At 35.4% G+C, this 27,664-nt stretch overlaps 2 protein-coding genes and 1 long non-coding RNA gene across 6 annotated transcripts in view; all 3 read left to right on the forward strand.

The window, feature by feature from the left end:
• The window catches only part of LOC145219289 (uromodulin-like), a 121,201-nt gene extending 119,396 nt beyond the window's left edge, over positions 1–1,805 (forward strand). Inside the window, exons 6-8 of the mRNA XM_080086671.1 lie at positions 19–208; positions 837–939; positions 1,452–1,805. Coding sequence (XP_079942797.1) covers positions 19–208; positions 837–939; positions 1,452–1,597 — 439 coding nt within the window. The 3' untranslated portion in view covers positions 1,598–1,805. The remainder of the gene's footprint in view (positions 1–18; positions 209–836; positions 940–1,451) is intronic.
• Positions 1,806–6,306: 4,501 nt separating this feature from the next.
• Positions 6,307–7,981, forward strand: LOC145218678 (uncharacterized). The gene is made up of 2 exons (XR_013857689.1): positions 6,307–6,791; positions 7,420–7,981. It is a non-coding gene; the product is annotated as an uncharacterized LOC145218678 (long non-coding RNA).
• A 154-nt stretch (positions 7,982–8,135) lies between these two features.
• On the forward strand, positions 8,136–20,526 carry LOC145218714 (scavenger receptor cysteine-rich domain-containing protein DMBT1-like). 4 transcript variants are annotated; one of them, XM_080086122.1, is made up of 21 exons: positions 8,136–9,372; positions 10,305–10,419; positions 10,559–10,709; positions 11,035–11,207; positions 11,692–11,830; positions 12,095–12,261; positions 12,411–12,561; positions 12,881–13,056; positions 13,535–13,673; positions 14,481–14,644; positions 14,794–14,944; positions 15,297–15,472; positions 15,958–16,096; positions 16,627–16,672; positions 16,983–17,148; positions 17,336–17,493; positions 18,186–18,357; positions 18,485–18,555; positions 18,661–18,850; positions 19,479–19,563; positions 20,128–20,526. In XM_080086122.1, exons 1-21 carry the CDS (start codon positions 9,278–9,280, stop codon positions 20,271–20,273), a joined length of 2,970 nt encoding a protein of 989 aa, XP_079942248.1. In that variant the 5' UTR covers positions 8,136–9,277; the 3' UTR covers positions 20,274–20,526. The 4 variants fall into 4 exon arrangements, with proteins under 4 accessions (XP_079942248.1, XP_079942251.1, XP_079942247.1 ...); XM_080086121.1 differs by having other exon boundaries at positions 8,137–9,372; positions 10,253–10,419; XM_080086125.1 differs by lacking the exons at positions 19,479–19,563; positions 20,128–20,526 and having other exon boundaries at positions 10,253–10,419; positions 18,746–18,792.
• Positions 20,527–27,664: the final 7,138 nt, after the last annotated feature.

Consider the following 27,664-nt stretch of genomic DNA (forward strand, 5'->3'; position numbering starts at 1 on the left):
TGGAATCGAAATTTTTAGATGCGTTGTGCCACACAGTGGAGGGGAAGCTGCCGACGCGAAAACGTTGATGCGCAATTACCAATCCAACTTTGCAACTTTCAAGCTGATGAGCTTTGTGTGGACAAATTTTTCTGACGCAGAACAATTTATCTACATCCACTGCGACGTGACCGTCTGTCATAATTCAACTGGACAATGCCCTGGACAGGTGACTTGATTAAAGTAGATCTGGACTTGTAACAGAGAATAAAGTTTACCAAAATAGTGTTGGTCGAAAACTGTAAAAAGGCCAAGAAAATGATATGTTTTTTATTTTTCAGAACAAAATTCCTGGGTATTGCTCAAAAACAATCGAGACAGTATGTCTCTAAATAACTTAAGAATTTCTTTGGCGTTTATGTCCAGTTGTAGCATTAAAAATATTAGTGTGGAATGGCTTTATATTCTGTTGCTTCCATACCAAAGTTTTCTAGGTTCGTTTGCCAATACGGTATATTTCCTGTCACCAGCTGATTTTATGTGGCGAATCAGTAAAAAGGCTGAATGGTCCGGCGCGCCTGAATCATAACATAACCTTGATAGGAATTCGACCCCCATCCACCTATATTTTATTTTAATCCGAACACAATAAAAATACGAGGTTTACTGTGTGTAGCTGACATACAAATTTAAAAGTAATTTAAAAGTAAAATCGCTAGTGAGACCGGCCCTTAATCGGCCTGGAGAACTATGATGAAAATATATGTGTGTCGGGATGGGCTTAATTCTGTATGACGCCTTCAATAAGACTGGTGTACAATGAAATATCAATACTTATAAAATAATTCTTTTTGCAGTCTTGTTCTGGTAAGAAACGGCGATCTGTTGAAGACAATGGTCGCAATCAACTGCTTTCTGCAGGGCCAGTGCACATTGTTCAAGGTACCGGTTACGTGCTTGGTAAGGCAATGAGGAAAATTCAATTAATATCTATTCTAGATAATATTGCTGATACATGTGTTTTTCGTAGCAAATTTGTAGTTCTATCAAGCAAGTGACACATATTGGGGCATAATAACTTAAGTATGCTGTGTCTTGGTGATTGCTTACTTACGTATATGTGATAAACCTGACTGGTAACAACCGCAGCTTTTATTCGATTTCCATGAGTTGTTTCAAAAATAAGAATGTGACTAGCACTAAAAGACACATATAAAAAGGTAAATAAAATGAGACAATTATCATAAAATATATTTCATGGGTTCGATTCCCATCACTAATTTTCATTTTCTTGTATCCGTTGCTTTGACAACCAAACTGATTCGATGGCCACTTGCAATCTTGACATATACTGTGATTTTTATCAGCATAACCAACAAATGCCCGTTTCATGGTTGCGTACAACAATAAACAAACAATTCTTCACAAATTTTGTTTTTGTCAAGCGTGACTTTTCTTCTTCTATACAACAGGAGAAAGAAACGAAGCTATCGAAGGGGCCGGCAACAGCTACCAACTTGTGATGTTTGTTCTTCTGGCTGTGATTATTATCGGAGCTGGTTACATCGTATGGGGCAAAGTGACCCACGATCGCAATGCGAGACAATTTCGCCAGTAGAAGAATTTTCTATTATTCTTAACATGGCATTGTTTGTGTGTATGTAAAAACTATTTCTTTTTGAAGATAAAAACAAATAACAAATTAAAGCTGTTTTTCATAAAGCTGTTTGTTAATTTAGTTATCAAATAAATATTATGCATCATTTCATTTATTACATGCATCATTCATAGCTGACATGAAATTACTTTGTCAAAGTATTGTCGTGTTTCTGTTTAACTGTTATATACAATATAATCACATACGGTCAAACTTGTGTTTTTTGATTTAGCTTATAACATGAATCAGGACAAAAACATTTTCAAATATTTTAGCTTTTGAAACAAGTTCAGTTTACACTTACAAAACATAATAACATCCCTCTATAAATCATACAATGCCTTAGGTGACAAACCGGAATATGATACGCTATGCTGTACAACAGATGGCTTTGGTAAACATAATATTTGTTGATTCACTTTCTATGACGGTATTGCGAAAACTACTGTTTCCCTTTTTGCACGCCTACGACAGAATTTACGTGTGACTGTTAAGGCAATCTTGTTGCTTCGACTACAATTTTAGTCTTGAATTATTATTATTATTATTACAATGACAGAAAGTAGACAGAAAAAACATCGTTGCATATTTCTTTGTAATAACTTTTCCTACATAATAAAAAAATTGCCCTTACCCACCACCGGTACCATCGATTTATTGACTTGCCCTCAACATCATTGTAATTGTAAATTGGGACTAATTGGAACAAACCGTTGCACGCGCGTGGTTTAGAGCGAAAAGCGCCAGGTCTTGGCCTAAAATTTTGAGGACACTTGCATGCTGAAAATGAACACGTGTAAAAGTTTCATTCATGCGGAACATACAGTTACCATGACAGTCAGCACTAATGCAAATTCGTCAAAGTTCTTGAACTTTACGAAAGGAAGTTTTGTTCGAGTAAATTTGCGGTGGATTAGTACCTGGTAGATTTCTTTTGTTTCTTTCTCTTCTCATATTCAAGTATTCGAAGACTTGGAAAAAGGACATGCGTTAGGATAAGCATGTTAAAGGACAATTCCTCCACCAACACTAGTGAATGTTTGGTGGAAAATACGAAGTTGAAAGCGGAACAAAAAAACGTTGTTGTTTTCCTCGCATGAATATTTTACAATTTGACATTAGGTAGGGATGTAAGATAATCTTGATACAAGATTCAATCCACAGAAAATATAGGTTTCATTGGCCACCATTAAAACCTCTATTGTATGTGCACAACGTTTTGACAAAGCATTAGATATTATCCTACTTACCCCATGTCTGATAATTCTTCACTTTAAAACAAATATTTGTAGTTAACTGCAGTGTTTTTCGTTTCAATGTATTAAAATCTAGTTTTACAAAACCTGTTCAAAATGACAATCTCAAAAGTTTTTTATTTAAAAAGTTTCTGTAAAACCTTTTACTCTATGGGGTTAATGTTGTAAAGAACAGAAATAAAAACTTTCAACAGATTTGAGTTCTCCATACTAGAATATCAGACGGCCTGCTTTTTTAAGCCACTTAATAATGTACTTTTGAATGAAAACACAAAATCACGAAACACCAACAATGACATTTAACTCATCAACTTTACAGCAGTAAAAGTTTCTGTTTTGACAATGAATAAAAAGAGCCCATAGCAGACCAAGGCCCGAAACAAATTGTTTGTAGGCTAATTCATTGTGGCACAATACGTGCTGTACAGTTTAAACCACTTTTGTTATTTTTACTGTAGCCGATCTTACCACTTTAAAAACACAGCAGTTTGCAATACTATATTGCATTCTTTAAAGTTTGAGAACTATGTTTATGGAAGTAAAAGCCACATGGCTTGCTTATACACCTTCACTACAGAGTGCGATCTCAAAAAAGCAAAAGCATTTTTGCACAAGAACTGGACAGATAAACAAACTCTACTCTACAACCTCAACATTATCATGTCACGCTTAAACGCTTTCCAGTCGAAGCATGACGAAACGCAGCAGTGATAAAAATTTCATGGTTTTTGTCTTTTTTTTTGTGCCATTATTTCGAGGGCTCGCGTTCCTTAAGCCCGAATGTGTATTTCATAAAAACGAAAGTTGATTGCAGGATTTTAGCTATTTATGCAAAATTGCCCATAACAATCATTCAAAGACAGCATGTGACATCACAAACAAGACAAAAACATTACGATTGTGCGCGAACAATTGCATTTTTGATAGTTGGCATTCAATAAAGGCTATTGTTTAGCAATGGAGACAGTGGATTCTCAATTCTACCTTGATTTAAACTTATTTAGTGGCACAAACTGACGCCAAATAAGATTATAGAACTACTTCAACCGCTTCGCGGTCCCCCCAAAATTGCCTCACGGACCCCTAAAGGACCGCGGACCCCAGTTTGGGAACCGCTGATCTAGAACTTCTAAAAAGTACATTCAGTTTCCGCCTGATGACTGAACAACTGATCATTTGCACATCTAGAACTGTAGACAAAGTGCTGTAAAGTTTTTTTTTACCACGATAAACATGCAGACACATAAGAAGCAGAATTGAAACATTGACAACGTCATGTCACATTGTGACGCGCAACTTCCAGGATGTGACGTATAACTTCGAGGATGTGACGTATATAGGCGCTCTGGTCGGATACGCTACACATGTTGCATGGTTTTGTTTTAGCCTGGTATCTTATATTTTGCAGTTTTTAAGCAGGCGAACATTTTGAAAGCCACTCATCGAGATTTTAATGGCCACGTTAGATAAAACATATATTGGTTGAATATTACATAGATACATGGATTGCATGTAAAAAACATACAGTTCTACATGAAATGTGAGTTTAATCCCACTTTCCCTCACCACATTTATCACAACAGCTTTTCCAAGTAGTGACTAATACAACTAAGGTGCATTCCAAATTAATCCATCTGCATTAGTGAAGGGACCAACAGTATTCGAAGCCGATGGCAAATAAACGAAAAAGTATGTGGTGCTTTTTCATGTACACCTAGCCAAGCATTAGTTGTTAATAGGCTAGTTTTCGTTTATTATATTACTAAATACTATTTTTATTATTGTTACTTGGTGTGGCTGAACTGTTGAACAGCCCACTATCTATAAAACAAAAGAGCAACAAAATTGCAAATTGAAGTTTACACTTGCGACGACTACTCACGTACTCACACACTCACGCACTCGATTTTAAACAGTTTTTCCTAAATATTTTTTGGACTTTATTAAACTTTTTTCTTACATCTTTTGCGCATTCTCAGTTAATAAACACTAAAAGAAAATTGTGATTCTAAACTTTGCTTCCAAATTACAAAACCCTATTTGTTACGTTTGATATATGTAAACGAAATTATGCATTCGCTGAGCACAGACAGTTCAAGTTTTAAATTAAGGTTTGATTTACAACGATTCAATCAAACTGGTAGGAACATTTCTGATTGTTGTCAAACAAAAAAATTAACTAATGAGGATAGTACAAAGGCAAGAATTCAACGCCTCTTTTCCTGTACGTTGTTTGCGTCATTTAGAACGTCACTCAACCCACGTGAGTTACCGCGCTGCTGTGGTTTACGTTCTATCTATAGAATATTATCACCCAAAACCGAATAACAATATATATATATTTACATGACAGGTGCTTCATACATAAATATATGTTGACCACACACAATGATCCAATCTATCAGAAACATTTCCTATTCGTGTAACAGACGTATGTGGTAATATCCGTTACAATAAATATGTTTATAAGGCCATCTTGTCATATTTATGGTGAACGAACACTAGAGATATACTTGTTACCACAGGTGTGCTCCAGACCGTACAATATTGGCAAGCGTATTTGAAACTAACAAATGGAATTCAACTAAAACGACAAACTCAGTTTGATATCAATGCCACATTTTGGATTAACCCAAACAAACGAACCCTATTCAACGTGATAACTTAAATAAAAGGAAATTGTTAAAGCAATCGATAAAATTGGTAAGGTCATCAAGAGAATAAATCCACGCCTTATTTCTTGCGCATTGCCATATATATTTGTTATTTTAAGACAGTGGTTATGAAACAGTTTTGTGGCGCAATAACTAAGTTTTGATTAAGTGGCACACTTTGCAGCCCAACAACATAAATCTTGCAAAGAAGGTAGGCCTATATTTGCTATTGTGGTGGGGATAACAAGATTGGTTTTATTTTAAATACGAAAAAATGAACTTAAGTCCTAAAACTCCAGGGAATGTTGGCACAAGTAACGAAAATTTCGTAGCACACAGTTTAAAAGCACTGCTCCTAGATGTCATTATTATGACGTAAGCCAGTGGTTGACTAAACCAAACCTCTAAATGAAAAAAAGTTTAAGGCTTAAACCAGGGGCGTGCAACTGTTTATCGCAGTGGGCCAAAACTTACAGTTAAAAAATGCACGCCTCTGGCTTAAACAAAAGTAAAGATAACACAAAGCGAAACGCAATAAGCGAGTACTCTTCAGAGAAGAAAAGAACGAAGGTGGCTGTCTAGTTTGCTGCAGGCGCATGGTAAACACAAAGCCAACACAGAGAACCCGCAGTCAACCATATGTGATTAGACCAGTGGTTCCTAAACTTTTTCTAAGCTGCACGCTTTATTACTTCCTCTTGCTTCCTTTTTACTTCCTCTTGTTGTTGTGCTGTGCTGTGTCGTCATTGGTGTCGCGTAGCAAGTCGGCGCTTGGTAAATACATGTCAGGCAATGTTGAGAAGTTTCAGGTTTCAACCCGGAGTGCTGTTGGCCCTAATGTGACATGTTTGTTGCAGCAGGCGCAGATTTTAAGTAGCTAAAGCTATTACTGTTTATCATTTCCAAGGTAAAAATGCCAAGTCGACTATTAAAAGCGGCTCTTTTTGTCAGCGCTCTGAGCATGCCGAACAGAGGTTTGTGACTTTTGTTCTGATTTCAACTTGAGTGGTAAGCATAACAAATCAAGTTGTGGCAGTACGATAAGATTAAACTTTACATTGCTGTTTTCTGGAGGACCACGGGTGTAGGCTCACTAGAAACTCCATCCAAAAACATTAAGATTATTTTGCAAATATCACAGATCCTAATGTTATAAAAAAGGGACAACGGATCCTAAAGGTGACTAAGGGGACTTAAAGGGGAAGGCGATCTGAAGGGGACCCAAAGAGAAAAGCGATATGAAAGGTTGGAAACCACTGTTTTAGTATCTAGCAGTCTAGAGAGAAACACTAGCACAAAAATTCAGGCACCACATTTATTAGATATTGTTTAGTATTTGTTTAAATCTTTGCTACATTGGTATTTATGCGACATCTTTGGGTGAGCTGCTTTCTTTGTTAATACGTTTATATCCACGGAAATACTGGATATGGTTAGGAGAACTGGTGCTAAGCATAGTTTTCAACTTGATATAGATATTTTGTTTTTGCCATCGTTCATAAAGAATAACACCAATGTTTCAGATAGTATCTTGTAATGTCTCGGTTAATTGGCCATTTCCGTTGCGACGTTAAAACGAAAACGTTTGTTGTAGTTGTTTTAAAACTTTTTCCTGCTGTCAGACATGACGAGCAATTTTGATAACTGTCAACGTTTATTCTCATTTATTACGTTTAATTATTACGACACAGCATTTATGCCATAAATGATTTTCAACATCATGAATTCAACAAGTAAAACTTTTATTTGTAAGTTACTCACTGTCAACGGTTGTTTTTGAAATATTCTCAATCATTATATTTCCTTTTTTTCGAATTAAGCTTTCACAACCTAATTATTACGATATAGCATTTATTCCATTAATGATTTTCAGGAATTCCACAGGTGTGGAGTCATTCCACATGATATGATATTGCATAATCCAAAATGGTGTGATTTTGCAAAAGCCAACAAGCCTTATGGCAACACAAACAACGATTCATTTTCGTCAAGTTTCATGTTACACGCTGAACGTTTTGCCAACAGGCAAGGCAGGATGTCATTTGCATTTGCACACGGCTCGGTTTACTCGGATGAGGACGAACGTTTAGGCTTTCCGCAATTATACAAAAAAACATATGCCTTCAAAAATGAATAACCTTACGCATTTTGCTGGTAACTGTCGTAACGTTTAAGCGCATTTTTACTCTCTTTTTAGAGTGTAAAAGAAAAACCTACCATGCCTGTGAGAGGACAGGAACGCCTCGCCCTAGCTGCGTGGGGGGCAGATGTTATATGTTGACTAAGCTTTTGTTAAAGCCCTGAGTTTGTATAATCTATGATGTGTTGTTAATACTTTGGACTGTTGTGTCATGATGTATATAATCAGATAATCTGCCATTTTTGCCCTGTGTGTGAAATCGTATTTTATGTATTAAAATTACAAAGATCCATCAGCGTTAGAGTTAATTCACGCTAGACTGAGTATAAATTAAAAGACTTAATATTTGTTAATAAAAAAATATATTTTAGTTTGTGACGCTAGTTTAGACTTGAGATTTGAGATTGAGATTTGAGATTGAGATTTGAGAGTTTAGACTTGAGACAGTCCTAATAGACTAACTAGAAACGTTACAACAAGTAAAACTTTTGTTTGTAAGTAACAACGATCGATTATTCGTTGCGTAAGTAACAACAAACAAACTAATACTGACATGTGACTCACAACAATAAGTTCTGTATGAGATTGGATCGAAGAATAGTAATTTTTTTCCCAGTGGAAACACGTTAATGGAAAATTAGGAATCGAACTTAAAGAACTAATAATGATTTCCTTCACACTCTTTGTTTATGTTTAAGATTATTTCGCTCATAATATTTAATTTGTCTATACTTCGTCTACACGCACACTTGGTCTATATTTAACTTTAATTATGTTTTAATTTGGGTTTCACCTTCTGTTTGTAATGACACTTTTAAAACGTACAGCTATGTTTGCTCCCTTAATAATTACTGTCTTGCACCAATAATTTAGACGTCGACGAGTCGCGCCTGTACATTTGTGATTGACCGGAAAGATTATGTGACTTTTGAGCTGCCATGTTTTGTGCAAGATTTAGTCAGTCCTCGATGGGGCCTCGTGGAGTTTGGAGCGTTTGAATTGTAGTTGTAAAACGTGGTGTTGTGTTGTGTTATAACTCATTGAAACTTTGGGGGTTTCCACGTTCGTACCATTTGATATTTATTATTCATATTAAACTTGTTTTAATTGTTCGGTGTGAACATTACACCTTTGTCTTTAGCAGTAAGTCGTCAATGCAGGAGAAGTTTAGAAAGTTAGGGGCGGTGATCCCGCTATAATCGTGGATACGTTTGGGTAAGCTTAGTTTGTTCAGTGAAAGTTAACCACCTCACCTTTTTCTAAAATCCTAGGCTAAATCCGGGATCACCTAACTAATTTCAGTTACAATTATACCTTTTTAATAGTTTTATCAAATTCGAATGGTATCTCGATGGTATTGCAAATGACTAAAATGTATGCTTGTGCTGGAAAAGTCTTTGGTTTGACCGAACGTCGAATCACCAGTTTGATTGCTTCCTCTTGTTGTTGAGCTGTAGCTGTGTCGTCATTGGCGTCGCGTTGCAAGTAGACGCTTGGTAAATAAATATCAGGCAATATTGAGAATTTCAGGTTTTCAACCGGAGTGCCGCTATACCCTAATGTGGCGTGTTTTGCAGAGTTTAAGTAGTTAATGGTATTACTGTTTATCATTTTCCAAGGAAAAAATGTCAAGTCGACTATTACAAGCGGCGCTTTTTGTCAGCACGCTGAGTATGCTGCACCGAGGTCAGTGACTTTTGTGATTTTTGTTGTGATTTCAACTTGAGTGGTATGCATGATAAATCAAATTGTGGCAGTACGATAAAATTTACTTTATGGTGCTGTTTTCTGGAGGACCACGGTTTACTAGAAACATCTTTCAAAATAAAAGCCCTGAAATAAACTCCACAGCTGTCTGTAAATCAACCAAACGTAAAATAAAAAAATGACTCTGAAAAACAATTGAAAAATGCGTTTTTTCCGAATTTTTATTCTCTATAGTGTAATTACCTGTTTTCAAAAACTAACATATCATTTTGTAGAATAAAATGAAGCCAATATGCATAAGCTTTCCAAAGAACCCAAGTTTGGAAAAATATACGTGATATCATTTTTATCGCTGTTTACACTGAGGCATGTTTCGATGTGTCTGTTAATTATGCACAATATTTTTTGCAGCTGAAACTGTTTGCTGGCATACTAAACAAAGTGGCAATATCCATCTTTGCACCTCTTTTGTTTTTCACGATTTTTAGTTGTACACCAACCAAATAGCATTCCATTAACCCTTTATGCCACATAACAATACCTTGTCATACGACACAACGAGAGATTTTGCGTAATATTTTCGAACACTACAATATATATTGAAAGCTTTGGAATAAGTTGATCAAAATAATAAGCAAACTACGATCAATAAAAATAAAAAAAATAATAAGATCAAATAAATAAAAAATAATAAAAGGAATAAGCAAACATCAAAAGATATATTTTCTTAAGTTGGAATATGTTGGCTTAAACAACAAAATTGGGCGAAAGACGCCATTGTGGCAACACTCGTACAGGATGTATGGGAGCATACGCTTGTCATACTGTTTTACATTTAAATGGTGCTTGTATCATTTAGTTTCAGACACACAGTGTGCAGTGCAGAATGTAACCGGTACGACACTTTCTAGAACAATTTCCGCCGACTGTAACTCCTGGGCCCGACGATTTGTTTTAACTGGAGTTTCCTCGAGGTTACTTGCCGATTTACGTTCGGGGCAGCTTGCTGGAAACAACTTTTGTAAGGTAAAACTTTACAAACATTGTCCTTGAAATGATCTTAATTTGAAATTCACCCGTTCGTTTCCTCGTACATTCGAATTTCATTTCTTACAATAAGGATTTTGATACGTGTTCCTAACCTCAACGTAAACAAAAAATTTAGATTTACGAGGGATCTGACGACGAAGGTAAATTGGTTGGAACGTTGGAAGGTGGAGGTTTTTCTCTTCCAGTTATCGTTGAAAGCTCATCTGCTTATGTATCTTGTGTCACAAACCTCACATCGGAATCTGTGCGGTTTTATCTACACCCAAGTCAGGCTTTCGATTCATTTATAACCGAAACGTAAAGTATGCAGATGAAACATGTTTTCGGGTCGGTATCAGGAACAAATAAAATGATGTCAAATCTGTAATTTTGCAGACATACATAACAATTAATGGAATAAAAGTATAATTTGCAAACATAGTTTTAATATACAATAAAAGCGTAGTTTATGAGCGCTTTTTAAAAAGTAGTGATATTCCATTGCGTATCGGATCGTCAACTAGACATAAGTCACATGAAATTGACAACTCGATGGTCACAACAACTGCTTGGAACTATTTTTACTAGCTGCTAACCTTTTTGTGATTTTAGTTACTTGCGGGGAAGATGTTGCTGATATACCGTACAATTTACTCTCTCCAAGGTTTCCTAATAGCTACCCCAACGCAGTTGTTTGTGTTTGGAGATTTCAAATGAATAGCAGCACAACCTTAGCGTTCCAATTCTCGACATTTTCCACTGAGAACTGCTGCGACATTCTATACGTAAGGGTCTTAACGCATATTACAAATTGATTTAAAGGTTGCAGGAGATGAAGTCCAGACATAAGAAGATTTTGCGTGAAAAATGAGGGTAGTGTAAAGAAAATATTTTTTTCTCTCATTATTGAAAATGGTAATATTGTCGACGAATATAATCGAGTGGAAACGGTTGGTTATTTTTAGGAGATTTTCCGCAATACGCATGAAATTAATATATGTTCATTTAAAAAAACTCGATTTTTTAGAAACCTATTTATTATAAACTGCATTTCCAGGGAGAAAAGTTTGCTTCTAATATTAAGAAAAGCAATAAATATGCTTAAGGTGGCAGAAATCCCATTTTTGTCAAGTGCCTAATTTAATGATGTGAAACTTGTGGCTTTTAGGAGATATGCGGCCTTTTAGAACAACAATTGGGGCCCTCAGTGACTAAATATTAGCATTTTTTTAACAAACCTAAAATAACTAAATATTGTATTGTTTTCAGTTCAAGGACGAAGAAGGTAAATTGGACAAATTTTCGGGGGGGCATGGGTCATTTACCCACATGGTGACAGCTACAAATCTTACTGTTGTGTTTGTGAGCGACGGTAGCGTGCGATCCACAGGATTTAATGCGAGAGTAGGTGAGGCAAATCTGCTTTCAGGCACAAAATTTCGACATGCAAATGATAAAATTAAATACCTTGTCATACGGCACAACTAGAGATTTAGCGTTATATTTTCGAATATTGAATAATATATTTTGGTAAATATGAAAGCTTTGGAATGTGTTGACTTAAATAGCCAAATTGAGCAAAATACGCCGTTGTGCCAAAAGTGGTACAGGATGTAAGGGAGCATAAGCTTGTTATACTGTTTTACTTTTAAATGGTGCTTGTATCATTTAGTTTCAGAAACACAGTGTGCAGTGCAGAATGTAAGCGGTAACTTCCATGGTGCAACAATTTCGGCCGACTGTAACTCCTGGGCCCTACGATTTGTTTCAACTGGAGTTTCCTCTCGGTTGATTGCCCATTTCCGTTCGGGGCCGCTTGCTGAAAACAACTTTTGCAAGGTAAAACTTTACAAACATCGTCCTTGAAATGAGCTTAATTCGAAATTCGTCCGTTCGTTACCCCGAGGGTTCGATTTTCATATCTTACAATTAGGATTTAAATACGTGTTCCTAACCTCATGCGTAAATCGTAAACAAAAAAAATCTAGATTTACGAGGGATCCGACGACCAAGGTAAATTGGCTGGAACGTTGGAAGGTGGAGGCTTATCTTTTCCGGTTATCGTTGAAAGCTCGTCTGCTTATATATCTTGTGTCACAAACCTCACATCGGAATCTGTGTCCTTTTATCTACACCCATGTGAGTGAGGCTTACGATTCATTTATAACCGAAACTTAAGTATCAAGATGAAACATGTTTTCGAGTCGTAAGTCGTTTTTTGCAGATGAAAATGTTTGTACATAAATAATTAATAGAAAAAAGGAAAATTTGTAAACAGACTTTTAATGTACAAAAACCGTAGAGTATAGGCAATTTTTAAACAGTGGTGATATTGCGTATCTGATCGTCAACTAGACATAAGTCACCCAAAATTTGGCAACACGATGACCAAAACAACAGCTTGGAACTATTTTTACTGGCAGTACTGTCTGAAGGTAACCTTTTCTGCGTTTTTTAGTTACTTCGTGCGGGGAAGATGTTGAAGATATACCGTACAATTTACTCTCTCCAACGTTTCCTAGTAACTACCCCAACTATGCTGGTTGTGTTTGGAGATTTCAAATGAATAGCAGCAGAACCTTAATGTTCCAATTCTCCACATTTTACACTAAGGCCTACTTCGACATGCTATACGTAAGTGCCTTAACGTAAATATAACCTAATTTAAAGGTTCCAGGAGAAGGAGTCCCGATATGAAAAAAATTTGCGTGTAAAATGAGGGTAGTGTGGAGAAATTTTTTTTTTCTCCCATTATTTGAAATCGTAATATTTTCGATGCAAATAACGGAGTGGAAACGCTTTTTTATCTTTAGGAAATTTCCTGCCTTACACATTGAGATTAATATGCGTTTAGGTTCTTTTTATTATGTTTTAGTAACCTATTTTTTTGAACTGCTTTTCCAGTGCGGAAAAGTTCGCTTCTAATATTGAGAAAAGCAATAAATTTGTTTAAAGTGAAATCCCAATCTTGTTAAGCGCCTAATTTAATGAGGAAAAACTTGCAGCTGTAAAAAGGTATACTGCTTCTTAGGACAACAAGTTTGCCCATCTGCGGCTTAATGTTAGCATTTCTGAACAAACCGAAACTAAATAAATACCGTATTGTTTTCAGTTCAAGAACGAAGAAGGTAATGTGGACAAATTGTCTGGGTCGCTTGGGTCATTTGATTACACGGTGACAGCAACAAATGTTACTGTTGTGTTTGTGAGCGACGGCAGCGAGCGACGCAAAGGATTTAATGCGACAGTAGGTGAGGCAAATCTCCTTTCAGGCGCAAAATTTTGACATGCAAATGATAAAAATACACTTAAGCTCAGCAGCATGGGTTGTAGGTTCACGATGGTCTATAAAAAACTTCTTTGTATTATAAACTAAAATCTAACTAATAAGATAGCACCGAAAATTTTTTTTGACTCATTTTACTGCATTGCGACAAGTGCTTTAGATTTCCTTTTGGTTTTGCTAATTACAATGTAGAGGGGTACCAACGGGCTATTTTGACACCAAGTTAATATCTTTGGTTCTGTCCCAACAAATTTCATCGCTTTGTTAGTTCGCGGATGCCAAGCTGTAACATTTTATCTCACAAATGTACGGGGTACATCATATCCATTAAATTATTATCACAAGCTATGAAATGTTTGAAATAACAAATTTAATTGAATGTGCTGAAATAAATTTTAATTCACAAAAAGTAGAGTGGTGCTCGAACTATAAAATGTTGGTTGAAAAATGCCTTATAATGAACAGAATGGCAATATCCATCTATGAATCTCTTTTAATATTTGTGTTTTTTATTTGTACACCAACCAAGTAGCATCCCATATATCCTTTATGTCACATGTCAAATATCTTGTCATACGGCACAACGAGAGATTTAGCGTTATATTTTCGAATATTGAATAATATATTTTGGTAAATATGAAAGCTTTGGAATGCGTTGACTTAAATAGCCAAATTGAGCAAAAGACGCCGTTGTGTTAAAAGTGGTACAGTATGTAAGGGAGCATAAGCTTGTTATACTGTTTTACTTTTAAATGGTGCTTGTATCATTTAGTTTCAGACACACAGTGTGCAGTGTACAATGTAACAGGTAACTCATTGGATGCATGGATCAATAACTGTGACATCTGGTCCCGACGGTTTGTTTCAACTGGAGTTTCCGCTCGATTCATCGCCTACCTCGGTTCGGGACAGCTTGCTGCAAACAACTTTTGTGAGGTAAAACTTTACAAACTTTGTCCTTAAACTGAGATTACTTTGAAATTCGCCCGTTCTTTACCCCATAGGTTCGATTTACATATTTTACAATTGTGATTTAAATGCTTGTTCCTAACCTCATGCGCAAATCGTAAACAAATAAAATCTAGATTTACGAGGGATCCGACGACCAAGGTAAATTAGCTGGAACGTTGGAAGGTGGAGGCTTATCTTTTCCGGTTATTGTTGAAAGCTCGTCTGCTTATATATCCTGTCTCACAAACCTCACATCGGAATTTGTGTTGTTTAGGCTAAACTCATGTAAGTCAGGCTTATGATTCATTTATAACTGAAACTTAAAGTATTTAAGCTTAGATGAAACTTGTTTTAGGTTCGGTGTCAGGAATAAAAAGATTTAAAATTTAATACCTTGCAGACGAAAATGTTTGTACATTAATAATTAATTAATCAAACGATAATTTGCAACATAGTTTTAATGTACAATGAAAGCGTGATTTATGAGCAAATTTTAAACAGTGGTGATATTCCACTAATTATCTGATCGTCAACTAGACATAAGTCACAGAAAATTGACAACTCAATGGTCAAAACAACTGCATGAAACTATTTTTATTAGTTGCGCTGTCTTAAGATAACTTTTTGTGCTTTTTAGTTACTTCGTGTGGGGAAGATGTTGCTGATATACCGTACAATTTACTATCTCCAAGGTTTCCTAGTAACTACCCCAACTTTGCTGGTTGTGTTTGGAAATTTCAAATGAATAGAAGCAAATCCTTAATGTTTCAATTCTCCACATTTAACACTCAGTCCTACTACGACGTTCTATACGTAAGTGTCTCAACGTATAATCTAACCTAATTTAAAGGTTCCAGTGGAGGGAATCCCCACATGAGAAAATTTTGCTTGTAAAATAAGGGTAGTGTAAAGAAAATATTTTTTCTTGTATTATTTAAAAAGATATAGTATTTTTGACGCAAACAATAGAGTGGAAACGGTTTGTTATCTTTAGGAGATTTCCTGCAATACGCACTGTAGTTCATATATCTTTAAAAAAATTTAACTGATTTTTTAGAAACATGTTTCGAATGAACCGCACTTCCAGTGGGAAAAAGTTCGCTTCTAATCTTAAGCAAAACAGTCAAAATGATTATAATGGCAGAAATCCTGTTTGTGTCAAGCACCTTATTTGATGATGAGAAACTAGCGGCTTTAAAAAGTATGCGAACTTTTAGGAGATCAAGTGCATCCTTTTGGGGCTAAATGTTCACATTTCTTCACAAGCCAATAATAACTAAAAAGAGTATTGTTTTCAGTTCAAGAACGAAGAAGGTATTGTGGCCAAATTTTCTGGGTCTCTTGGGTCATTTGATTACACGGTAACAGCAACTAATCTCACTGTCATGTTTGTGAGCGACCCCAGCCGTTCGAGAGCCGGATTTAATGCGACAGTAGGTGAGGCAAATCTGCTTTCAGGCTCAAAAGTTTGACATGCAAATGATAATAGTACATTTGCACTTATCCAGCATGGGTTGTAGGTTCATGAAGGTCTGTAAAAAAACTTCTTTGTTTCAAAACTAAAATCCGTCTAATAAGATACAACCGAATAATTTTGTATACTAATTGGCTCCATTTGCTGCATTGCGACAGCGACAGGTGCTTTAGATTTCTTTTGATTTAGTCAATTACAATCTAGAGGGTTCGCAACGGGTTATTTTGACAAAAAGTTCTTATTTTTGGTTTAGCCTTATCAACTTGTATCGTTTTGTTAGTTAGCTGATGCCAAGCTGTAACATTTTCTACAATAAAAATACTGGGTAAATCAATTCCATTCAATTATTTTCACAGTATAAAAGTAATGAAATCTTTGAAATAGCAAATTTAATAAAAGCAATGAAATAACAAATTTAATATGTAGAAGTAAATTTTAAACCATAAAAGTAGAATAGTGCTCGAACCTTAATATTAAAAATGCTTTTGTGTAGAAATACAACCAACTGTTGAATGTAGGACTGCAAATTTGATCATAAGGTAGGTTAATACTTTCTTTTTGATTGTTTTGTGAAAATTATTGATAATTGTTAAAAGTAATAATCAGAAGATTGTTGAAAAAATCGTCGTATTTTAAGCATTTTGTTGTGCTGCCTGTTTTGTCATAAGCCTGCAATTGCTTGTTTTTTTATTGATTGAGACATCTTGTACTTATCAGATTGCAATGGGTCTTCTAATTGGATGCCGCTATAAAAACTGCAACATAGTATAGATGTTTGGAAAATGAAAAAAATGACTGGTTTTCCAGACTTATATAATGTACAAAAACTTAACAGTCTAATATTCGCAGAGTAACAGCTTATCAACAGAACAGATTAGATTACGAACTCAACGACACGCTTTACATCGCATTGGACAGGGAAACCTCCCTTTCTCAACTCAATGACAGCTGCAAAGTCACGGGGTCAAACCCAGTGTTTACCTTTGACATTGGCCAATGCAAAGGTGCTTTTAAGGTAAAGTTGGATTTTTGTTCCAAACACATAGAAAGTTTGTCCTTATTATTTTTAGAAAACATTAGCTATTAGAACCAATTAACAATACGTATTTAGGTATAATGATAAGTGTTATAATCTTTTTATTGCTGCATAATAAAAAGCTGCCAATTTTGAAATATAATGTAATTTTCCTGCTCTTATACAGAATGAAAACGGTACGGTGTCGGTGTCTTTCCTGATCTGGAGATACCTAGCTCCATCCCCTGCAGTGATCCAGCGTGACGTTCAAAACAAGCTCAATGTGACTTGTTTATTTGACGCGGACCTTCTTATCTCGTCTTCCAAAATTAGTACACAAATCGGGTAAGGAAAAGAAAAACAAACCATTATATAACAGCTATGGAGTGGCATTCGGCACAAGACAACATGTACAAGACACACAGTAGGCGTCATAAAACGTAACACGTGGTCTTTTGTTGACAACACTTGGAAACAAATTGACAAAAGTAAAACAGGATGTTGCACATGACAAAAACATCCAACCACTCCACGAATGGCATACAGCTGTGAACACATTACACAGGACACAGAACACATAAATCTACCCATGGCACAATACACCTGGCCCCCACGACATGAAATACGGTAAAACTATATCAAATCTGCAACATGTCACAAAGCATGCACCCAACAGCACCTGCCACACTATGTATGACACGGATCACAGTTTGTCTGTCCTTCCTTTTTTCGGTAATTTCGGTTGTTGTGTGCACTTTGCCATATTAGGTGGCAAAATCGTTACGGGGTGGCTTAGTACTTCTCAGATAATGCCAAAATGTTGTGGAGAGTGTTTTTGTATTGCTTTCTTTTGTAGATACAATTCATGATACATTACAGCACAACATGATGCTACCGAAAAAAAGGAGAGATTTGATTCTGTACATTTCTAAAGTCATGGTTTTAATGAAGTTCGTTATTTTGCTTTTGAAAACCCCGCGAGCACCTAAAGGAGTTAAAAACAGTGGGCTGTTTATTGAAACTTTTATTTGATGTAGATTTGACGAAATTTTTGCGAAGAAAGCAGGAACTTTGGACGTCGCCCTAAATCTCTTTAGCAACGAACACTTCAACGAGATCTTGCCCAGAGACGTAACTGTGCCCAACTACATTTTTGCTAAACTTAAACTTGATGAGATCTCTGCAGCCGATGATTACTTTATTGTCCAGGTGAATTGAAAATAAACTGCTTTTAGTGCAAGAAAACATTGCATTCTTTGATTTAATATACATTATTCTGGCATCTTTGGTCTAGTTTGTAATTTATACTCTTAAAGTGGAATACCTTTTTGCACAGCTGGAAGGCTGTTGGGCGACACGCAATGAAAACTCCGATAGTTTGCCGAGTTACCAAATTGTACAAAGCGGGTAAGATATACTTGCATTACCTCATTTTATTCATAGTAGCGAGCTTATTTGTTTAGTAATTAATTTTCCACCTGTATTTCACTTTGTTTGCTTTGAAACTATTAGATGCGTTGCGCCACCCAGTGGAAGCGATACTGCCAACGCTAAGATATTGATTCGAAATTACCAATCGAACTTTGCAACTTTCAAGTTGATGAGCTTTGTGTGGACAAACTTTACCGACGCAGAACAATTTATCTACATCCACTGCGACGTGACCGTCTGTCATAATTCAACTGGACAATGCCCAGAACAGGTGAGTTGAGTTAAGGTTTTTTAAACTTGTGAATACAGTTTACCAAGTAGTGTTCGTCGAAAACTATAAGAAGGTCTAGGAAAATCGTTTTTTCAAAACAAAACTGCTGTGTCTTGCTCAAAAACAGTCGTGACAGTATGTCTATAGATAAACGTAGATAAGTATAGATAAAAGTCTGTTGCTTCCAAACTGGTGTGTCCTAGGTTCGCTTGCCAATACGGTATATTTTCTGACACCAGCTGCACTCATGAGATTTTATTTGTCTAATCAGTACAAAGGCCGTGTGGTCTGGCGCGTCTGACCCAAAAAAGACCTTAAAAAACTTGTTCGGGATTAGTCCCCAATCCCGCCGTCTTGGATCCGAACCACATGATAAAACCGATGTTTACTGTCCGTAGCTTACATACAAACTAAAGAGTATTTAAACCCTCTTGTTTGGTTCAGTTGATGGGGTAATAGCACGGAAAATACGCGGTGCCGTGTAGGAATGTTTAGGAGACTGGGCTTTAATCGGCCTGGCGCACTATAGTTTATATATGTATGTGCCGTGATCGGCTTAATTCGGTATGACACCTTTAAAAAGACTGGTGTTCCATTAAATATCAATATGAGTGTAATTGTTTTGCAGACTTGTTCTGGTAAGAAACGACGATCTGTTGGAGACAATGGTCGCAATCAGCTGCTTTCTGCAGGGCCAGTGCACATCATTCAAGGTACCAGTTAAATGAACCTCCTTGGTAACACAATAAGACAAACTCAATTAATCTCTTTTCTAGGTAATATTGCTGATACGCGAGCTTTTGATAAGCAAATGTGTAGTTCTAGCAAGCTAGTCACACCTCTTGGGACAAAATAACTTAAGTTTTCGAAATATTTTCCCCATTTATTGTACTGTGGCTTGGTGACTACTTACATAGATGTGTATGTGATTAACTTGACTGGTAACATTAACAACCGCACCTTTGTTAACTGCCTTGACTTGCTTCAAAAATAAGACTATGTTTGCATTAAAAGACACATATAAATAGGTAAATAAAATTAGAAAATTACCTTAAAACATATTTCATGGGTTCGAATCCCATCTCTAATTTTATTTTCTTGTATCCGTTGCTGTAACAACGAGACTGGTTCGATGGCTTCTTGCAATCTTGACATATACTGCGATTTTTATTATAGCGAACACATGACCGTTTCATGGTTGGCTACATCAATAAATAAACAATTCTTCACACATTTTGTTTTTGTTAAGCATGACTTTTTTATCGTTTATACAACAGGAGAAAGAAACGAAGCTATAGAAGGTGCTGGCAACAGCTACCAACTAGTGATGTTTGTTCTTCTGGCTGTGATTATTATCGGAGCTGGTTACATCGTATGGGGCAAACTGACCCGGGATCGCAATGCGAGACAGATTCGCCAGTAGAAGAATTTTCTATTATTCTTAACATGGCATTGTTTGTGTGTATGTAAAAAATATTTCTTTTTGAAGATAAAAACAAATAACAAATTAAAGCTGTTTGTTAATTTTGTTATCAAACAAATATTATGCATCACTTCACTTATTACATGCATAATTCATAGCTGACATGAAATTACTTTGTCAAAGTATTGTTGTGTATATGTTTAACTGTTATATACAATATAATCACATAGGGTCAAACTTGTGTTTTTTATTTAGCTTATAACAGGAATCAGGACAAAAACATTTCCAAATATTTTAGCTTTCGAAACAAATTCAGTTTACACTTACAAAACATAATAACATCCCTCTATAAATCATACAACGCATTAGGTGACAAACCGGAATATGATACGCTATGCTGTACAACAGATGGCTTTGGTAAACATAATATTTCTTGATTCAGTTTGTATGACGGTATTGCGAAAACTACTGTTTCCCTTTTTCCACGCCTACGACAGAATTTACGTGTGACTGTAAAGGCAATCTTGTTGCTTTCTGACTGTAAAGGCAAACTGAAATTTTTGTATTTACATGATATTTTTCTAGGTCGACTTAAATTTTAGTCTTGAATTATTATTATTATTACAATGACACAAAGTAGACAGAAAAAACATGGTTGCATATTTCTTTGTAATAACTTTTCCTACAACATTTCGCCTTTTTCAAAGTGTTTTGAACTTTCGTGCGTGCTTTGCTGTCGGCATAACAGTAGGATAAATGAGATTTTCTGCTTGGTTTGTCACAAGAAAGTACCATGTAAATGGCCTTACACAAAAAAGGCCTGTATTAAGGCAACGAAATTAATAATTAATTCGTAGATTACACTGCAGTTCACTACGATTTGCTTGGACCAACAAACACATTCTAATTTGGCAAAGATTAGTTTATCTGTGGCTGTAACAAAGAGGTTTACTATTTGCCAGTTGACCGACCTCAAATGATATTTTGGCATTTGGTGGATGACAATAAATGTTTGTATTTTGACGTAATAAATACTTTATGCTGATACATCAGTAGAAAGGCAACAATTTTGTTCGGCTAAAAAGTCACAAAAATGCGAATCCTATTTAATGAGATATAATCCAAACATAATCTAATAATAATTGTAAATGGTTTCGTAAAACAAGCAAAAACATGTAATATTTTCAAATGTTAAATATGAGTATCTTAAAAACTAACTATCGCTTTAACCTTGCTGCACTAGTGACTTTTGTACAACAAAACTATTACAACAATGGTAGAAAATCTGAGTGGACTCCAATTGGAAAGTTGATAAGTTTTATCCTGCATCATCAACAAACCGTATGTCAAAACATGAAAAAATAATAATTTTAGCATTTGAAAGCTACGGCCATGATACGTAAAACAGTTTGATTTAGGTTTACATTCTATGTCATGAAATTAACGATAGTTTGCAGAACGCCCATTTCTGCTACGTTGCAACTGATTGTGACGAAATCTATCCCTGTTCCTATTTATTTGTGTTGGTTCTTCTGCTGGTTCACCGCTGGGGTCAAAATTGTCGAATGCAATTCTGGCTGAAAGAAGATCAAATGCTTGGCAACATTAACAGTTTTGTTAAATTTATAAACTCGAAATTTCTTACCCAGGTTTTGAGGTGGTCGGTTTAAATTATGTCGACCCATTTTCACTTTTTCTGAAACCTAAATGATATGTCATGTAAATAACAAATGTCATTGTTTGTTTCTCAAAGTATGTTAACCATCATATTCTTCTTAAATACGTATGTTATTTGCGAAACACAGCCATTAGTTAAAACACCTACCCATAAAATGTTTCATGTTTACTGTATAACTTTAATTTTATAACATTTCACCTTCTCAGATGGAATTTTTTGGACATTACTCTGACTCTGTAAAAATAAAAAAACAAAATATACCTTAAATACAACTAAAATGCGTCTTTGTTTGTGTTTGTTGCAGGTTTAGCAAAACGCAACTGATAGTTTAATAATCAATTGTATCTAGTAAATTACGTAATTTTTAATGAACTTGATTTTTAATTAAACAGCATACCATTGATACAACTATTTGAAACTTCGCCGGTTTGTCAATCATTACATTGAGATATGAGTCGTAGTACGGTAGACAATAATACAACCCCCAAACTGTTTCACAAACGAAGCGAAAGCTAAACAGTTGTAAAACAAACAAACAATCCAATAACATAGAATAAACGTTAGTTTAAAATTTTAATCTACAATTTGTGTTTAAAACCACCACAATTATACAACCTTTTTCGTGTTCGGGTCACCCTGTACTTACATTTAAACAAACAAACAATTTGTGGTCCGATTATTCACAAAAAATGACAAACTCTATACATAAGCATATTATCTATTCACTCACGTCCGACCGATGATATTCGATCACCTTCTTCTCGTCATCAGATTCATCACCAGTATCTTCATCATACGTAATGTTTGGAACCGTTTTCTCTTTCCCCGCAAAAAAACAAAAAATGCCGTTGTGTGAAGTTCAAAATAGAGAAACATCAATAAACAATCAGCTGAAGTCAGTAAACACACTCTATCTTTATCATATATTTGTTTTATGCCTTTACAGTAATAAACAAATTGAATTAAATCATTATTTACAAATAACATCATTTCAAACAACATGTAAAGAGTATAATTTAAATTGAATGTATACTTTAGACTTTTCTGTCAATTATTATAATGCATTAAACAATGTGACGAAGTAACTCTCCATTATTATATGTTTCAACATTATGCAATCTGCATTAAAATCAATCTAATTCCCTGGTTCTTTAAACGTACGTTTTTCCTACCTTGATATTGAGCTGGTGAACTTATGCTGGATTCATTTTTTTCGTATTCGACATTACTTGAAACCTAAATAACAAAACTTTGTGTTACATTGTTTTTACTTTAGTTCCTTTTTGATAAACAAAAATTAAACTATAAAAATTAAACTGGAAGCACACGCGATTTTCCAATGTTTACACACAGTTCAATACTAAGATATAGCTTTGTTTGTTTAGATAGTAATCTTAAATAAAAACGAGTTTATACTATTAGGGCAATAAAATAAAATGGCAAAAAGATTCAGCGGTTTAAAAAAAATTGTAAAAAAATGAATGAATTCGAGTTATCTCCTACTATGAAACTTTTTATCACCATGCTCCATCAGAAAATGATTATACTTTTTTTTAATAACCTTCTTACCGTTTGGGGCAGAAAATATTGTGGTGAAACAGGCGGTGCCTGAAAATCGACGTGTGAATAATTTTGAGACCTACAAATTATTTACAGGCAAAGCGTTTAATTAAGGAATTGAGCCAACCCGCTGAATGTTTAAAAGAAATTTAAACTGTAATAATTTATTTTACTCGTTTCTTCAAGAACCAAGGCAGCAAAAAAATTTTGCATGTTAAAAAGTATTTAAAATAGTGTTTATTTGCTATAGAAAGCGGCAAAGACGAACTTTAAATAAAGATTGAGAAACTTTAAAACTAAATTGCTCATTTGCTTTTCACATTCTTTGGAGTAATACGTTTATCGTTATTTAGATTTAACATATTTTCTTCTTGACAATGTACTTACCATCATAATCTGACCGCCTTGAAGGAAAGGATTGTACTGCAGCTAAAAATCAAAAAGGAGAAAAACTTGTACGGATAGCTCTTTTAGAATGCCTTTCCTAATCAAAGTCAAAATTATATTTTCATTATCACATTATCCATATGCCATCGTTGCAAAAATGACAGTCTCTTAGACATCACAGTACGCCAGGCCCATTAAAGGCGTCATACGGAATGAGCCGGTCATCAAGCATTCAACACCATGTGGCAAGGCTTAGGCTAGAAACATCTAGCCTGCGGTGGGATTCGAATCCACGGCGGGAGTCTTTCCGGGACTCGCGCTCTACCAACTGAGTTGCACAGGCTCAGTGGAGAAGCCGCCGAAAGTCGAATCACAAGAACCGTTGCCTGCCTCGTATGCTGCACATGTCAGCTTCGTAGTAGGGGATCGCCAGATTGACCAGTATCAGTTAAAGATGAACATAAATTCATAACTGGGATCAGCCCATAATTGTGATTTATATATGAGTGTGCCGTGATCGCTGGTCTGCATCGACGCTTCAGGGCTGATCCCAGTTATGAATTTATGTTCCCTTAGACATGTTTTAAATCCAAAAGTTTGTCAAAATATTAAAGGAATGGCAGAAAATAGTTTGGGTAAAGTCGCTCGCCAATTTAGTGTTTATTTATTATAGGGCCTTTTGTTTTCAATGACCAATTTTGTCGGTCGGGAAGCCTTCATACTCTTCACTCTAAGTGTTACAAAAAAAGAAACCAGATGTGAAAAAATGTTTTGCACCAAATGGTAAATATGCGCATAGCCTGTGAAGGTGAAGTAGTTGGTAGTGCAAAGTGTTTCATCGTCACTTATCTATTTGAGACTGTAAAAAAAAAGAACTGACATTTATGCTAACAAAAAAAAATAACCAAGTTTTTGAGAAAGACAGCATTTGTTTCGATCGAAACTTATTCAAAACGTTAACAAGCAACATCGTAATTCAGACTATTATTACCTATTAATAAAATACTCTCAATCTTTTTGTAAAACCGTTAAAAATGGAAACAGTTAGTTTTTGCATTTATTTTTGGATAAACTGTTCCATGTTCTTACCGGCTGAGGCAGAAGATATTGTTGTGATGCAAACGGAACCTAAAAAAATGTTAATTTAATTCTGTCGGACTACTATTTGCCCACTAACATAATTTATTTTGAGTTTTACACAAGGTTTAAACGAATTTAGTTTTTCAGTATCAATCCATTGGACTCAATTGATTTGATTTTCCAGAATGTATTTTCTAAGTTTGTACGCTTTCCAATTCAATTTGGATTGGAAGTGATTATTAGGTTCATGGAAGAAATATAAGGTGCTTCCGGTGTAGTTACTTATATACCCGCAACTTTCAAAAAATACCTCATTACTTGCATACGTTCTTACCGGCTGAGGCAGGAACATTTGTTGTGGGGTAGACGGGATCTGGTGAAAAAAGTAATAATTTAGTGCAATACCTGTCAAAGACTTGGCGTGTTTACAATCCACAAGGCCATAAGCAAAACTGGGCCTGTATAGCGAGACCCAATAGCTCGTATAGTTGGTTTGAATCCCACGTCAAGACAGCTTGTTTCAGCCTATGTCATGCTTCAGAGGCCGGTTTGTTTCGAACCTTTATAAGCCTACCGCACTATGAGCACCGTTTGCTGTTTTACATTAACGCCAATAATAGAAGTATGTTTATTTTTTACCTTTGTGGCATTTAAGGCTCATAAACTTGTAACAATTTAACATAATATTTGAAATTGTACTTACCACCATGAAGTTATAAGCAGGACGATACGGACTAGTCAGAGCCTATAAAACAATGAATTTAATGTTTTGTAAAAACTATCTGATATATTTTAAAGAATACTTACAAAGTTTGGGTAATTCTGCATATTTAGTGATAACTTTATTGTTGCTGGCAATCGTTTCAATCCAGCCGATACATAAGTGATTGCATATGATGTGTAAACAGCCTTGATGCAGTTGTTAATTCTGATTTTAAACAGTACCCCGTCTTACAACTGTACTCATACACACTACAACAGCTGTTCGAAGCGCGATGCTAGGGACAAAAGCCTTCACTCAGTGGTGGGATCGTATTTCTGCGAAAACAATACATCGCGTAGAAAGGTACGTCACAAATATTTTGACATATATTCACATTGGTTAGCGAGACTAGCGGAATTATTTGTATCATAAGTCACTTGCAAAAGCTTTAATACAAATTGTAGAACAAATGGTATCAAATTCCTTTTTTATTTGTTATTTTGGCAATATTGCGCATTACTCGAAAATGACATTAGGCACCATTAACTTTGATCGAAAATTCCACTACAAATTTATTTGCACATAATTGATTTAGGTCAGGGGTTCCCAACCTTTTTTCGATCTCGTACCACTTTGACGCTTTGTACTGCCACGCGTACCACTTCTTGCAGAACAACTTATTTAATCGAATCATGTTTTATTAAGAATAATAATATTGGCCTGCTAAAATAACACTAAAGCACGACAACTAAATTTAATGATATTTTTGTTTTTGCTTACTGTCCACCAATTGGCCGAGCAATCATTTGCCGTAATCAACGCCCACTGTCCCACAGCGTTGTACGGCTTTTCAAAGCAACTGTGCTTCTTGTTGGCAATTGACATGACCTGTAGTTTGTAGATCGTAATGATACGAAACAACAGAAATAGTTACGTAACAATAAGAAGAGGCTTGGGGATTTTTTTTGGTAAACAAAACCAGATAAACAAAATAGAATGTTGTGAATCCAAATTTTTGTGAAAAAAAACGAAAGCTACTCGCGTACCACTTAAAAAACCTTCGCGTACCACTAGTGGTACGCGTACCACCGGTTGGGAACCTCTGATTTAGGTGAATAAACATGAAGTAGCGCAACTTCAAGATAATAATAATCTTTTTTTCTTCTTTCAAATTTTTTATGTCTTTGCTTTACCTAAAAGATCAAAGAACCATTCAAACTTACAAGCTTGGTTCCACAGTTAAGTAAGTTATGTCACACTGTTCACGACTGTGTGCCCGGTTTGGTGTTGTATAAAGTTATTATTACTTTTTATTTACACGGATCACCGTAATCTTACTCAGCCACATGACTCCAAAAAATCACACAAATGTTTGAACCATTATACATGGCCATAAGACCTATTTATTAATTGGATAACAGGTGAATTTGGTGCAACAAAATTTTGCATGCGACATTTAGTTTTTAGATTATCATTATGGAACTCGTTTCATCTATTGACATTTATTTTTCTTCAAGATAAACATAGAAATAAACTATTTTCTATGTTGCATTATATGCGTTACGTGACTGCATTCACTTTTTTACACATTTACACTGTCGTCCATAAATCTTTCCATTTACGCATTAATATAAATGCATTTTTATAGTGGATGTTTTAATACAATAAACAACACGATTGTATGTTCGTGGACCTCTTCTGGCAAATGTACTTTTATTCGGACGTTTTGACGTCTTATATAGGTCGTCTTCATCAGGGTAAATAACATTGAATGCGAGTCAAGTTTATAGAGCACAAGAACTATATAAACTTGATACCATGCCTAGCAGCAATAGCTCTTAAAACACGATTTTGTCTGTTTAGACTCGGACTTAACGCTGATTAGGTTTATGCTTATTTTAAACCGGATATTGTCGGAATTTAACATGTTCAGCGGATTTATGTTTTCAAGGTGCGTCTTTGGCAAAACCTTTTCTTTTAATT

The sequence above is a fragment of the Phallusia mammillata genome, chromosome 3 (genome assembly GCF_965637545.1).
Source record: "Phallusia mammillata chromosome 3, kaPhaMamm4.hap1.1, whole genome shotgun sequence".
NCBI classification, from domain to species: domain Eukaryota; kingdom Metazoa; phylum Chordata; class Ascidiacea; order Phlebobranchia; family Ascidiidae; genus Phallusia; species Phallusia mammillata.